This window comes from Durio zibethinus, chromosome 5 (genome assembly GCF_047325235.1).
Source record: "Durio zibethinus cultivar Kanyao isolate XHJ-2024 chromosome 5, ASM4732523v1, whole genome shotgun sequence".
Lineage (NCBI taxonomy): Eukaryota > Viridiplantae > Streptophyta > Magnoliopsida > Malvales > Malvaceae > Durio > Durio zibethinus.
Window position 1 is genome coordinate 34,261,469 of NC_143166.1, and position 15,010 is coordinate 34,276,478.

Below are 15,010 nucleotides of genomic sequence, written 5' to 3' on the forward strand. Positions count from 1 at the left end.
GCCCGAAGCTCTCCTCTCTCTCATACGTTAACTCTTACTTGCATGCTTGTTTTCCATTAATTTCACCGGACCCTCCCTTCCCCTTCGATCTCTCTATGCAACGTTTCACATGTCCCACTGTTTTTTTTTTTTTTTTTTTGAAGAAATAATTTTTTTTTATCTTCTGTTAAACCTATCCGGTGACAGTAATGCATCGGGATCCCCGCACCTGAGCCGACTTGACGAGAAAGCCGTAACACTTGAAGCCGATGATCTTAAAAACATGGGACTCGCCAGTGACTTATTCCTCCTAGACGAGCCGCCGCCGCCACTTCCAGAAAACCTAACACTGGATTCTGACAATGGGAAAAACCCTCTCCGTCGAAAAAATGGCGAAGCTTTCATCCCTCTGTAATACCTAAAAGAGAAAACCCTCGGTGTCGTCATTAAAGACCCAAACGGCGACGCCCTTTTGCTCCAAAACACATTCCCTCCAATCCTGTACCTCCAAGGCGACGCCGTGTGGGGCTCCGTTACCATCCTTTCCGCTGCTAAACTCCTCTCGAAACCAAATGAATAAGACCTTTTCAAAACAAAATTGAACCTTTCCTCACAATTACTATTCCCATTCTCTCGTCTCGGTGACGGCTCTTCGGTTATTTCAGTTATGGTGTTATTTGGAAGAGAATGTAGAGGAGTTTCTGTTAAGGAATCCAAGGTGTTGTTGATTAAAAGAGTGTCGTCGAGGCTGGGACGGATTCTGGCTGCCATTAACGGAGTAAAAGGAGATTCTGTAGCAAAAATTCCAGCTCTACAAAGAGGGCAATTAGCATGTGATTTCAACCAAACGTCGATGCAATCCACGTGGAAGGCGTGGGAGCAAATGGGGAGTGTTCGGATGTATTCATTGTCTTCGAACTCTAACAAACAAACGGCACAGTCTTTGGGGCTGTTATTGGGTTTGGGTTTTGAAGTGTAGAGGGAAAGAGGCAGGGTTTTGATGGAAGAGTCATCGAGGCCAAAAGGAGAAAGATAGAGTTCGAAGGGATCAGAAGGTGGAAGAGAATCGAGGTCAGTCGTGGTGGATGGGAGGTAGCGACGGCGGCGACGACGACGTCGGAAGAAGCGGAGGATTGGAGGGATGAGTCGCTTGGAGATGAGCCGTGAATATGTAACGATTAAAAATGCTGCAGCGACTGCTACCACCATGGCGATCAACGGTGGGCTGAAGTCAACTGGAAGCTTCAAAGGCGGCGGTGATGATGATGATGATGATGAAGTAGATGACGGTGACGACGGCGGCTGTGATGATGATGAAGAGGGAGAGAGGATCGGGCATGGAGATGGGGCCGAGGTGATGAACCCCATGATCGGCAATGGAGGTGTTTCGTAAAGTGGTGGTGGGGTGGGTTGTTTTCTAGAGTTGGCGTTAAGTTCTGGGGGTGTTCTGGAAGGTTGACTCTTGTCTGGTCTCACCCAACGAGTTGTCAAGGGGGGATGGTTGGTAAACGACACGTCGACATTGCTGAATTTAAGGCCATGAAGAGGTTTTATTCTATGCCGGTGAACATATCGTGCAATCGGATTTTCATGCTTTCTCTTGTTGACACGTAAGGAACTACTTTAAACATGGTCCGCTAGTGATTAAGTTAATGGTTCTTATTATCTCGTGGCTTGTGATTATTGGGTGATTGGAGATTAAGGGTCTGTTTTGTAGGGTAAGGTGTTTGACTCCACAAATCAGAAAAAATGACGGTAAAAAAGATTTAATGTGGTGACCCACATGGTGAGGATCCCACTAGAAGGGGAGGACAGGCTAAAAACGTGTGATCCCTTTCATACAATTACATAGCGGCAATTTTTAGTTAGACTTTTAGGTTGGCTTTTTCGGTCAGACTATAATTAATAAATTTATTAATCACACAGTCAGACATTCATTTGGAATTGCCCAAAGAGGCTTATTTAAAAGCATTATGAACAAGGTTGGATTTAGTTAAAATTAGTTTAAATAAATCTGATTAATGATAATATATAAAATTTATATAATAATAATAATATATTAAATATAAATCACTATTTGAAGAATTATGTATAGTATTTGAGTATTAAGTTCGATGATAATAATTATTGATTTCAAATCTATTTTTCATGGAAATAATAAAAAAAATGTATGAATATTTATAAGCTATCACTTGTTATTTTTTATTAATTACAAAATACATGTCTAGAGGGCAAACTAATGTTTCCAATGAAGTGTTTTTTTTTTTTTTTGGGATTCAAATATTGTTGAAGACATTGTTTAATAGTTAAATGCCAAACTAAAGTTTTTGATTTTGAAATTAAAAAGAGTTATGTTAAGGATGTTTGCTAATTTGATGTTCTTAATATTGTTTCATACAGTGCAAAAGCTGAATGAATTTTGAATGTGATTGTTTTCGATTCATATAATAAAAAAAATTTATAATTCAAGAATTTAACAAAGGACTTGAGCTGGGCGGTTTGGACATAAAAGAGTAGGCTTGGTCAAGTCCCTTGGCTTATGGAGGTAGCCCAGTCAATCGCCTAGTCACGTTTTTTTTAAAAAAAAAAAAAATTTTATTGGTCTTGTTTATTGTAAGAACTCAATAAAAATTGAGACAAATTTTTTAAAATTTTAATTTACTTTTAAATTTTTATCTTATTATTTATTTAATTAAAATTATTACTTCTTTTGACTGATATTATTTAACATGTGTTAATTTTGGCAAAATTAAAAAAAAAGTTTGAATTTAATATATTTAATGTTAAAATTTAAAAAAAAAATTATAAAATAAAATTTTTATTATTTTTAATGTCAACAAAATTTTAAATATAATACAAAAAAATAAAAATTTTAAATGTTTTAAAAAATATGACATAATTTTAAAATATCCCAAAATATATATGTATAAACTTTATCTGATCCATAATTTTTAAACACCAATCCTAATAACATAACAATTAATTCAAAAATAAGTGAATCAATTGAGACAAAATTTAATGTCACTAAAGCTGTTCAATCATTTGGACAAAAAGAGTTGTTTAATAATTAGAGCCAAAGGCTGCTAGTTAATTACCATTAGTACTACGAATTCAACATCACTCGCTGCCATTGATTGTAAATATCATAATTTTTCATACACGAAATTAAGATTTTTTAAAATATAAAAACCTTAACAATGTGGATAAAAGTTGGTATTTATAAATACTGATTAAAAATAATTAAATAACTTTTTAAAAAATTACATTTTACGCATAAAAATATATTAATTATATATTTTTATTAAATGTCACCTTAATTAATATTATCTCATTATTAAAATAAAAATTTCGAAACTTAACTATTAATCAAAAGCATTAATCGTCTTCTTATTTAGTAAACAACATTCATCGTGCTTATTTATATTTGATAATTTATATTATTGTATCATGTAAAATATTATATTTATATTATATTTTATACTAAAATTATAATTTATATTAATATAAAAATATAAAATATAATTATTTAATTTTATTAAAATTTTAAATCTTGTTATCTTTATACTTTTTATTTTATCATTGTATTTAATTTCAAATTACCAGATTTACCCCTACCTATTCTCACGACTTGATACCTTTTGCCTATGGTTGGCCAAATCGTTGACGACTGACGACTGCGTGCAAGATTCTTTTCCAACTATTATTTCCTTGTTCTTACTTTTTTTTTTTTTTTTTTTTGTTTATGATTTTTTTTTTGTCAAAATCTACAATTAAAAGTTTTAGCAGTTCATTTCCTCGACATACTGAAGTGGTCCAACATTTCGTTTAATTAGGAAAAACTAAAGTCCCACAGAAACTATAAAGCATCAAAAGAAATACTACTATTAATGATATGTTTAAGCATTACATACTTGCTTTAATTATTATATTTAATAATTATAAAAATTAAAATAAATCGATAAATTTTATATATTGAATTAAAAAATATCATATTATTAATTGAGTGAATCAAATAATATCATTTTATTAATAAATAAAATTTTAAAAAAATTAAATTTTTGTTTACTTATTTTAAGTTTGACATTTATTCATTAATAAAATAATATTATATGATTCATTAAAAAATTATAATTTTTATTCATTAATAATACATCAAATATATACTCGTATATATCTCTTTCTTTTGATTATAGCCAGGCAGCCATGAACATGCAAAAAAAGACTGACATTCAGTAACGCACACCAACCATCATAAATAAGAGGGAAAAAGTTTTGGAATTCCAAAATCCATCCTCGTTGCATGTCATTGGCATCAAGTTTTTTCAAAACATCACCACAAAAATATTCTCAATATGTCTCTTCCAATAAGCTTATCTTGAATTTATTGCAGCTGCTCAACCAACCAGTCTACCTCACCCTCTCTCTTTCCCTTTTTGTGATTAAATTCTCATAAATTCTGTTCTTGGTTCAACCACTTTTTGCAAAACTTAATTTTAAAACACATAGAGATCTTGCAATATTGTTTTCATTAAGCTGAAAATGTCGGACAAACATACTGTAAAGGTTGAAGAATCAAGGCCGGTAACTGAGACAAAGTCGTCCGCCGGGCCGGTTTACAGGTGCATTTATGCTAAAGATGGTCTCTTGGATTTGCCAGAAGGAAGCCATTCTCCATGGGAGTTCTTTAGGTGAGTGCTAACCTATAGAATTTGCTCATTTCTGCAAAAAAGATCGATTTTTCATACCATTTTCATTAAAAAAAAAAAAACCTTTACAATGGATTAGAAAGAGAGTTTGCTTTTGACTTGATTTTGCAAAGGTTTGTTGTACAAAGATACTATTCGACTCTGACCAACTGAATTAATAAATCAGAAATGTTATGAAACGAAAGGATAAAATTTGAATTGTAATATGTTGTTGTATTTCTTGCAGTGATTCTGTTAAAAGGAACCCAAATAGCCGAATGCTGGGTCGAAGACAAACCACAGAGTCTAAGGTAAACTGCAATCTCCCCATCCCGTTTATTGCTAGAGAATGATATAAGCAACATGCTTCAACAGTAACTTAGCGCTCAAAGTTGGTACTGTTTTGTTCTAGTGCCTTGGCCAGTCTCAGGATTACTTAAAGTTCCATTTGTAAGCTAATGAAACTTATTGAACATTCATCTATTAGATAACGATATGTTATAACACTCAACAAAACTGAAAACCAAGTTTTACTTATCAGATTAAAGTTTTTCTTGATAAAATAGTTCAGTTTCCTTGGTATATGCTATCATGCATGGTTTCATTTGGTTTTGCAGCAAGCTGGTCCTTATGTATGGATCACATATCAGGAGGCTTATGATGCCGCTCTTAGAATTGGTTCTGCCATGAGGAGCCGCGGTGTCAATCCTGTAAGCCTATAGCTAATCAGTTAAAACACAATCATTCCTATATAACTTCATTTAGTAATCTGAAGATTGACAAAACACTTCCGGTCATGGTTTTAGGGGGACCGATGTGGTATATATGGATCCAATTGTCCAGAATGGATCATTTCTATGGAGGTATGCCTGGTATCTATTTTGAACCAATTAAGTGACTTATGACCAAGGCTATAACAAATTGTTGAATTGATTGTTCCTGCTTCTTCTAATTGTATTGCCACTATCACAACTTTACAAACTTAGGTAATTTGTTTGTTTTCCCCTCTTTACAGGCTTGTAACAGTCAAGCTGTAACATATGTACCTCTATATGATACTCTTGGTATGACATTTTCTATTTTTTCAGTACATTCTTCATTCTTCAATTCATTTGAGGTGATAAATTTATCTGCTTTTACTTTGTTGCAGGTGCTAATGCAGTGGAGTTCATCATTAACCATGCCGAAGTTTCAATAGCCTTTGTTCAAGAGAATAAGCTCCCTTCCGTAAGTTGTCATTGCAACTGAACCTGGTTATTCTTAGTATATGTTTTATGAATTTTGAGCAGCATTTCATTTTAGTTTGTTCACAATATATTTGTAATTATGCGCAGATTCTATCATGCCTTCCAGCATGTTCTTCTTACTTAAAAAGTAAGTGGAAAATCAATTAGATGTTTTGACATTTAAGATCATTTAATTATTTCTAGAGCAGTAGGTTAACAATTAAAGTATTTATCTTCCTTTTCTAGCTATTGTCAGCTTTGCATGTGTTTCTAGCACACAGAAAAAGGAAGCTGAAGAACTTGGGGTATCTCTCTTTTCTTGGAAGGAGTTCTCTGAGTTGGTAAGACTTTGATCAAAACGATGTTTCACTGGTCAATTCAGTTAGATTTTACACAAAAATTTACCTGATTTCTAATGTTCTGCAGGGTTCATTGGATTGTGAACTTCCTCCAAAACAGAAGACTGGTATCTGCACTATTATGTATACTAGTGGAACAACAGGAGAACCAAAAGGAGTCATTCTCACAAACAGGGCAATCATGACAGAAGTGTTGTCTATAGATCAACTATTAGACATTACAGACAGAGCGGTGAGAAAGCAAACATAAACCTTGTTAGGGAAAAACATGCATGGTAAAAAAAAAATGGAAGAATTAATGTCAAAAACAAAGAAACAAAATTTTTGTATGACATAGAAAGTTAAATTGAATGAAATGGCTCAACTCTTAAAATAGAAAAGATTGTTTGATTTTTTTTTCTTGTTAAGCTTGAAAAAATTTTCAGTTTTGGTGATATAATTTTGCATTACAGTGTTCCGAAGAAGATACATATTTCTCCTTTCTTCCTCTGGCTCATGTATATGATCAGATAATGGAGACTTATTTTATCAAAAGTGGTTCCTCAATAGGATTTTGGCAAGGGGTAAGATTAAAATTGCCATAATTTGTACAATTTTCCGTTGTCTTTTTCTCTTTTTAGTATAAAGGCATCTAGTCCAGCTCTCTTCCTTTACTTCCAGGATATCCGTTATTTGATGGAAGATATCCAGGAACTAAAGCCAACTGTATTTTGTGGGGTTCCAAGAGTATATGACCGCATATACACTGGTACATACGGATAATTATCTTTGCAACGAATATGTAATTTCATACTGTTGATACCAGTTGTTCTGAGCAATATCCATGAAATTTGTGCTTGAAGGTATTGTTAACAAAATTGCATCTGGTGGCGCACTTCGGAATAAATTGTTCCAGTTTGCTTATAACTAGTAAGTTTTATTGCAAAATCCCCTTTGTTGGATTTACTTGATTGTTAGTCTAGTCTGCTGTCCAACTAATGGAAAAGCTACAAACAGCAAATTAAGAAATATGGAGATTGGATTCCGACAAGACAAAGCAGCCCCTCTCTTGGACAAATTGGTCTTCGACAAGGTTTTTCATCCACACATCTTTTCTCTATTCGGATTAAGATTCGTGCTTTACTTGCTAGAAGTAAGTTAATTCTTGTAGGTAAGACAAGCATTGGGAGGCAAAGTTCGTATAATGTTTTCTGGTGCAGCACCTTTGCTTAGGCATGTGGAGGAATTTTTGCGGGTCTCCAGCTGCTCTAATTTATCACAAGGATATGGTCAGAGGAGTTCTTTTCTTTTATTTTTGTCCTACTTCAAATAATTCATATCATTTCAGAATTCATCAAATATGGCAGAAACCACTTAGGAATTTTTAAGTGAAATCAAACGTCAACCAGTTATCATTCACTAACTGTTAGTGGCCAATATGTTTTGGCTATACAAATTCCTCTGATTTTTCTGATGTTTTAACATGATAGGTTTGACTGAGAGCTGTGGTGGGTGTTTTAGTTCCCTCGCCAACGTAATGTCTATGATTGGAACTGTTGGCGTTCCCATAACAACCATTGAAGCAAGGCTTGAGTCAGTGCCAGAGATGGGATATGATGCACTTTGCAGTGTGCCTCGTGGAGAAATATGCCTGAGAGGAAACACCTTGTTCTCAGGTTACTACAAGAGACAAGATCTAACCAATGAAGTTCTTGTTGATGGGTGGTTTCATACAGGTACAAACCTTCCAATTTGCATCAAAGTTATAATATGCAGAGAAAAAAAAATTTCTTGATTACCTGTATTTTTTTTCCTCTTTCTGACTAGCTTAAGAATCATCAGATGAAGTGGAGAAAATCAGAACATTTAGTCTTACTGATATAAACATGTTGAGATTGTGATAGGTGACATTGGCGAATTGCAATCGGATGGAACAATGAAAATCATTGACAGGAAAAAGAATATTTTCAAGCTTTCTCAAGGTGAATATGTTGCTGTGGAGAATGTTGAGAATACATACTCACGTTGCCCCCTTATAGCGTCGGTATGTTGCTTTATACTGCACAAGTGAAATTGCTACTGAACAGAAACAGAACATCTCATTATGTGTTTCCATTAATAGGATTTATCTCTATGCTATAACATTTAAGCATAACACATTCCAAGATTGCCCTAAATGTGGGTTTCTTAAACTTTCCAATGGTCAGATCTGGGTTTATGGGAACAGTTTTGAGTCATTTCTTGTGGCTGTGGTAGTCCCTGAAAGAAAGGCACTGGAGGATTGGGCGATAGAACATAATGAAGCTATTGATTTCAAATCATTGTGTGAAAACCCGAAGGCAAGGAAATACATTTTAGACGAGCTAAATCGCACTGGTCAGAAACATCAAGTATGTAGAAAAATGTCACATTTTTTTCTTCCTAGCTCTGCAATTTAAATAATATGAATTTCTTTTCTCAACCAATACAAAATCTATACTTACACAGCTTAGAGGCTTTGAGATGTTAAAAGCAGTGTTCTTGGAGCCGAATCCCTTTGACATTGAGAGGGATCTGGTAACCCCAACATTTAAACTGAAGAGGCCGCAACTGCTCAAATACTACAAGGTATTCTTTTCTATCCCTTTTTTCCTGTCAAGAACAAATAATTCCTTGGGACCTTATAAAAGAACAAAACACAGTTGATGGTAAAATGTGAAAGTTATATTATTCACATGGAATTGATTTTTATCATATACCAACATCATCTGCAGGATCGAATTGATCAACTGTACAGTGAAGCAAAGGGGCCAAAGGTATAAGAGCAGTTCCGAGAGCAAGAACCCGATACTCAGCTGTGCCATCGATTACCAGTAGTTGCTGAAACTTGTTTCTGTTTATCTGAAAATCTTAATGAAAGAAGAATTCTTAATGTACTTAAAGTGATGTTGAAAATTGATCTCCGCTATATATATATATATATATATATATATATCTATTTACAAGAATAAAATTTGTTGATGAAGTTGGGATGTGCAAGCTTCTTATTTCTATCTGTCATGCATTTATGCAGTGCTTTTAAGTCTGATTTGCATAAGCATAAATAATTGTCATCATATGTATATAAAGCAGCAATGCCAAGACATATTACCACACCAATCCAGCTGTTTCTTATAAAGCTTGAAAAAAGACCAGGAGTCACTACCATCAGATGAATCAAAGCAGAGGGTGTTTCTAGCCAATCTGCAATGGAAGTAATAATTGATCAATACAAATGAAAACATTATATGAAACGATTAACAAAGATGAGAACACGAAATGTTCATTTGACAAACTTCGAATTCAAAGCCTAAGGACACTTGCTTAAGTTAACATACAAGAAAATATCCTCAGTCATCACATTAATAAATGGACTGAGATTAATGGGATTAATAGCTGCAATTACTATAAAAAAAAAAAAAGAAACAGAGTAAACCATTAGAATTCTTGAATTCTTTTAGCTGAAGAACAATTCATTTTATAATACTGTACCCAAAATTAATAATTTATATGTAAATATTTTAAAAATATAGAACATTTTGAAAGAAAACAAGACGATAGGAAGTAGACCTCATATCCAACATCTTCAGCCACATTCTAAACCACGTCTTCAACACTTAACCATGTCATTACACAAGACAGCAGTTTGAGCAGGAGCTGTCAGCTTCAGCCATCAATCTATAGCAAACAATCCAGACTATAAAAGAAAATTGTTATTCCCCAAATACAACAAACCAACACGGACCATCGGATATAACAAAGTTTAAAATAAGATGGAACAGGACAATTTGGTCCAAGAAAGCTTCATTTTCTGTGTTGGTTTCTCTTGCCAGGAGTGTCATGAAGAAGAGCTTGCATTAATAAGGGAAATAACAGAGAGCAGTGTAGAGAACAGGTTCATCACAGATCGTAAGCAAGGATTTTTGAAAGCTTTAGATGGTAGAAGTATCATTATCAAAAAGGAAGTATCATTATCAAAAAGGACTTCGATGTTGAGTTGTTTACCATAAATCTTAGAGCATGTATATATTAATCTTGTAGGATATCAAGGACAGTATAGTTTGACCTTACTGGTACTTAAAATGGTAAAACAAGCAAGCATATATATAGATATATATATATATATATATATTTAACACACAATGTAGATGCACAGATATAAATAGCTTTCATAGGGTTTCTATCGAGGAGAAAACTATTAAATGAATAATTTACAAAAGTATCCAACAACAAAACCATACGGCTTCACAAACAATCATCAAAGCAAACGAGTAACAACAATCTTTGAACAACAATATAGTCTTTAAAACATCAAACAAGTGCAGCCAAAGTTGTTGGACTATAAAAGATTAAACAGAGTAAATGAAACAGAGCATACCTTTCAGTCCCTGAAATATGCATAGTAAAATATTTCACAATAAGAGGACCAATTACAATAACATCCTCGAAATCGCAGCAGAGAAACAAAAACTGGATTTTATAAAAAGAAGAAAAGAAAAGAACAGAAAAGTGAGAGGAAAAAGGAAATCTAATCTAAGCGGGAACAGAAACCCTCGCTTTCTTTTAAAGGCCAAAAAATATGACCGTCGAAGACTGCGCGCCCTTGACCACCGGCGCAAAACTAGGCTTCTTTTTTACCGCCTTTCACCATTAAATGGGCCTCGCTGCAAGAACTAGGCCCAAATGCATCATTTCCATGTTGTTTGGGCCACAATATCTAAGCATCATGCATGGCATATTGCCCCTGCTGAACATGAGTTTCTCAAGGTTCTCTGTCTTGGATTATTCATAGTTTCCCATAACTTTTACTACATTTTTCTACAACAATAATAAAATATTACTATAAGTCCTTCAAATGAGGAATTCTTACAAATGCACAAAGCAAAGAGCAAAGCAAAACCATGTCTTATGGCACAATAATGACAATGAATTTGTATGTCTCAACAAATTAATGGTTACAGGAAAACACAATCCACGAACTGCTGATCTTGAACCTACAGGATGTCTATTGCCAAAGCCCAAGCAGGGTAGACTAGCAGAAGAATTATGCCAATTGTGTTGGATATCCCATGCGCTTTTGTGAAAGAATTCCGAAACCCACCTGATGCCCTGATGTGTTCCTGAAGTAGGTAACAAGCAATGGCAAGGCATATTACCTCACCAACCCAGCTGCTTCTTATAGTGCTTGAGAATAAGCTAGGAGCCACCACTATTATAAGAATCAAAGCAGCGGGCAGTTCCAGCCAATCTGCAGTTTCAGTATTAAGTAATAACTGGTTATCCACAAATTTCGAATATCATCATAGTTGTCCAACAGAAGTACTCAGACATTCAATCAAATTGAACACGGGGAAGCAAATAGTTTGGCGAGCAAATGACAAGGTGACCAACCATTTTATCGGATAATCGTTCAAATATGATAAGACAAAAGAAAGATCCTAGTGAGTTGATACATGATAGTATCAAGCTCAAGCATGACCAAGTAATAGAGGGATTAGATCAATATTATACCTGGGAAACGTCTAGGGAAGAACAAGCGCAAAACAACTGCAACAAAAGCAATCCATTTTCCGACCTCTCCACTGCATGACCAAACAATTTATTAAAATGGAAAAGAAGAAGGAATAACTGAGCTAAACGAATAAGTGTAGCTCACAGCATGGACTTACCTGAAGATGCTGAACAATATGGAAGGAAGACTCAAGAAGATATATGGGATTAATAGTGCTGTAAGAATATTTGTTTTCCAATTTGTTCGGTCCAAGATCAATAAATAACTGCATTAATTAAGCACAAGCAATATTGACAGAGTAAACCATTAGAATACTTGAACTGGTTGAGAGGATAATGATTTGAGACCGCTACTATATTGGTATGCGGCCATTCCTCAATGAAGTGTAAGGGTGGTGTTAGGAAACAAGGAACTTTTTAGGCAAAAGAAAGAACTCGCGAGAAACAGTCAAACAGAATCATGAAAATAGATAGATAAATCAGAAAAAAAAATAGCAAAAAATTACCGAGCGGGAATCTTAAAAAGCTTATACACGTAAACGTTTCAAAATGAAAACTAAAAAGCCTTAAGGTTTCAATCCAGTTCAACAATTATAGTCTCGAGCTGTCACATCTGGAAAATCCCTTCACTCATAACAAAATTCAACATTCGGTCGACTGATTGGTTTGGATCACCATGAGACTAACAGCAGAAAATAAAAACAAAGAAGAAAAAAAAACCTACTAGATATCTAGGATTAATTAATTAAGAGCAGTGAAAATTGAAAATGAACATACGAAGATTGAAGAAAGAAAGAGATAAAGAGTGTGGCATACATTGCAGCAAAGGAAGCGATCCATTCAAGAAATGAAGTCCCAAGTCCCAAAGAACCCAACTTGATGGCATGATTAGCAAGCTTTTTAGCAGCAAAGACTAGCTCTTTGAAATCAGAACTGATCAGATCACTTGCTTCTTGCTCAGTCTTCATTGCCAAATAAGTCTTCTTTCCCATCATTATTAACCCTCTTCTCTTCAGCCTCTTGCTCACCAAATAGTTAGTAGAGACACTGGAAACGATGAAAAGGATAAGGAGAAAGAAAAACAAGTAAACAAAGAAGCGAAGCTTCCAAGTTATAATGCTAAGGAGACAACTAAGGAGTGGACAACACAAACAAACCAACCATTTGACCGTCTGGTTTTAGACTTTTAGAGTTTGGAGTAGAGAAGCCTAGAAAGTAATAACCAATGGCCAGCCTCCGAGTGTTAGCTCAGTTTGGCAGGTTTTCAAAATAGGTGCCACGTGGAAGAAGATGTTGAGCTAAGAAAGTGTTTGGCAGTTGTACTTTGATTATGTGTCCCCTTCCATCTCTTTTGTGGGAAAATTAAAAAACGACAGACGCCAATTATGTTATGTTTAAAGTTTAAACCATAACATAATTTTGCCACGTCTTGAAGATTTTATTTGAGGGGCCCATCTAATCACTATTTACACGTCGGCAACTCAACTTGCATTATAATTCTCCTATTCTCATCTCATTATACGTGAGATTTTGGAAACGAAAAATCTATACTTTATTTATGACTATTGCAGCAGTTTTTTAATGGATTGAATAAGAATATTAAAATAACTAGATTTTTAACCCGTGTCATGCATGGAATTTTTTTAATTATTTTTAATAATTAAAAAAATTTTATTAACCTTAATTTTTTATATTACTTTAGTAAATAAATATACAAATATTTATTGATTTATTATGTATAATCATACATTCATAAATATTAAGGTACAATTAAATAAGAGTTTATATATATTGTAATATTTTTTCAAAGTCAAAGTTTTTGTAAAATTTCAAAGAATTATAGAAATTTTTTCTTTTTCATACAAATTATTTTTTCAATTCATTTATTAAATAATGAAAATTTTGCTACTTATTTTTTTATTTGATCAAAAAAGCAAAGTTTAATTTTAAATAATCAAGATTTTTATTATTGGTTTATATGTTTTTTTGTAGTGTTAAAATGTTGTTATCTATGTTTTTTTATTCTTCACGTGATGTTGGTACAATTTCTTTAGAGTTTATATTCTTTTTGTGCCTTTTTTGTACTCTTAATTGTGATTTAATATTTATAACCATCTCACTACTTTTAATAAAATTTTTCTTCGACGTATTAAAAAAAAAAATCAAGATTAATAATTGTTTATATGTTGATATGAATATATAAAAAATATATCATTTGATTAAATTGTAAAAAACATTTATATTAGCAAAATATTCTTAAATTATTAAATCTTATAAAGCTAAACCAAAAATAAAATATCAAATAAAAATAATAATAATAATAATAATATGATTGAACTATAAAACATAATTATTAATTTGTCCATAACCATTTGCTTTTTATTAGTTCTTATTTTTTTACATATATACTTTAACATACATAGTTGTTTTTTTATTAGAACATAAACTAAATATACAAATTGAAAATTATAAATAATTTAGATTTTTTGTACTTATGCATAGCAAATATCTAGTTTAACTATATGTATATATATATACATATGAACCGATTTATTTTAGAATAAATCAAATCTAAATGCATATATTATATAATGCAAATAAAACCAAATAATAAGTTTAAAGAACTAAACAAATAGAGGAAAATAATAAAAAAAAGAAATATAATATAAAAAAAAGTGATGAACTCTACCTATTACTTAATTGGAACCCAACCAAACATGCGCTCATTTTATTTTCATTATTGATATCTAAACAAAAATTAATAGTATAAAATAAAATCTAACACCATCACAAACTTATTTTTAAAATTAAAAAATAAAAATAAAAGAATAATAAAAAGCAAAAAATAAATTTACTTATTCATGAGTATGATGTGGTTATTATTTTTTATAGTTTTTGTTAATTTCTGTCAAAATTCATAAATCATAATCATCAAATAAACAAAAAGATTGCATTTTTTAATTTCTAATTCTAATAATAATAAACAAAATAATATTAGTTAGAAGGTGATGCACTCACTTTATAAGTTTTTTTTTTTTATTTTGAAAATTTGATTTCAGCAAATAAAATTTTATTAAGCTCTCTCTCTCTCTCTCTCTCACACACACACACACACATATATGTAGAGTTATGATTAAATTTAAAAAGAAAAAAATAAATTATGATTTAATATATTTAAATTCAAAATTTATGCAAATTTTATAATTTTTGATAAAGTTTTATTTGATTTTAAATAGTTACCCAAAAATATTAA

At 32.5% G+C, this 15,010-nt stretch overlaps 2 protein-coding genes, 1 long non-coding RNA gene and 1 pseudogene across 5 annotated transcripts; 1 reads left to right on the forward strand and 3 right to left on the reverse strand.

The window, feature by feature from the left end:
- Positions 1-14: 14 nt before the first annotated feature.
- On the reverse strand, positions 15-1,598 carry LOC111282693 (RING-H2 finger protein ATL65 pseudogene; annotated as a pseudogene). The gene has a single exon (XR_016342422.1). The product of XR_016342422.1 is annotated as an RING-H2 finger protein ATL65 pseudogene (transcript).
- Positions 1,599-4,451: 2,853 nt separating this feature from the next.
- On the forward strand, positions 4,452-9,246 carry LOC111282689 (putative CoA ligase CCL6). 2 transcript variants are annotated; one of them, XM_022870893.2, is made up of 19 exons: positions 4,455-4,667; positions 4,912-4,975; positions 5,282-5,374; positions 5,471-5,527; positions 5,680-5,728; positions 5,815-5,891; positions 5,999-6,038; positions 6,137-6,231; positions 6,317-6,481; positions 6,702-6,812; positions 6,910-6,997; positions 7,092-7,158; positions 7,246-7,321; positions 7,400-7,517; positions 7,719-7,964; positions 8,133-8,272; positions 8,436-8,618; positions 8,716-8,835; positions 8,982-9,246. In XM_022870893.2, exons 1-19 carry the CDS (start codon positions 4,519-4,521, stop codon positions 9,027-9,029), a joined length of 1,986 nt encoding a protein of 661 aa, XP_022726628.2. In that variant the 5' UTR covers positions 4,455-4,518; the 3' UTR covers positions 9,030-9,246. The 2 variants fall into 2 exon arrangements, with proteins under 2 accessions (XP_089617484.1, XP_022726628.2); XM_089761358.1 differs by having other exon boundaries at positions 4,452-4,667; positions 8,716-9,246.
- LOC111282690 (uncharacterized) lies at positions 8,622-10,760 on the reverse strand. Its single transcript, XR_016342424.1, has 5 exons — positions 10,625-10,760; positions 9,817-9,943; positions 9,359-9,450; positions 8,967-9,116; positions 8,622-8,859 (listed from the first exon to the last, which is right to left on the reverse strand). It is a non-coding gene; the product is annotated as an uncharacterized LOC111282690 (long non-coding RNA).
- Positions 10,761-11,125: 365 nt separating this feature from the next.
- LOC111282334 (cold-regulated 413 plasma membrane protein 2-like) lies at positions 11,126-13,420 on the reverse strand. The gene is made up of 4 exons (XM_022870374.2): positions 12,574-13,420; positions 11,916-12,023; positions 11,758-11,828; positions 11,126-11,494 (listed from the first exon to the last, which is right to left on the reverse strand). The coding sequence occupies exons 1-4, from the start codon at positions 12,750-12,752 to the stop codon at positions 11,241-11,243; spliced, it is 612 nt and encodes a 203-aa protein (XP_022726109.1). The 5' UTR covers positions 12,753-13,420; the 3' UTR covers positions 11,126-11,240.
- Positions 13,421-15,010: the final 1,590 nt, after the last annotated feature.

Coding starts and splice junctions, on each gene's coding strand:
- LOC111282689 (XM_089761358.1), top strand. CDS start 4,519: ATGTCGGACAAACATACTGTAAAGGTTGAAGAATCAAGGCCGGTAACT. Junction 4,976..5,281: donor GACAAACCACAGAGTCTAAG/GTAAACTGCAAT, acceptor TTGGTTTTGCAG/CAAGCTGGTCCTTATGTATG. Junction 7,322..7,399: donor ACAAATTGGTCTTCGACAAG/GTTTTTCATCCA, acceptor TAATTCTTGTAG/GTAAGACAAGCATTGGGAGG.
- LOC111282334 (XM_022870374.2), bottom strand. CDS start 12,752: ATGATGGGAAAGAAGACTTATTTGGCAATGAAGACTGAGCAAGAAGCA. Junction 11,829..11,915: donor ATATTGTTCAGCATCTTCAG/GTAAGTCCATGC, acceptor TTGGTCATGCAG/TGGAGAGGTCGGAAAATGGA. Junction 11,495..11,757: donor CTTCCCTAGACGTTTCCCAG/GTATAATATTGA, acceptor CTGAAACTGCAG/ATTGGCTGGAACTGCCCGCT.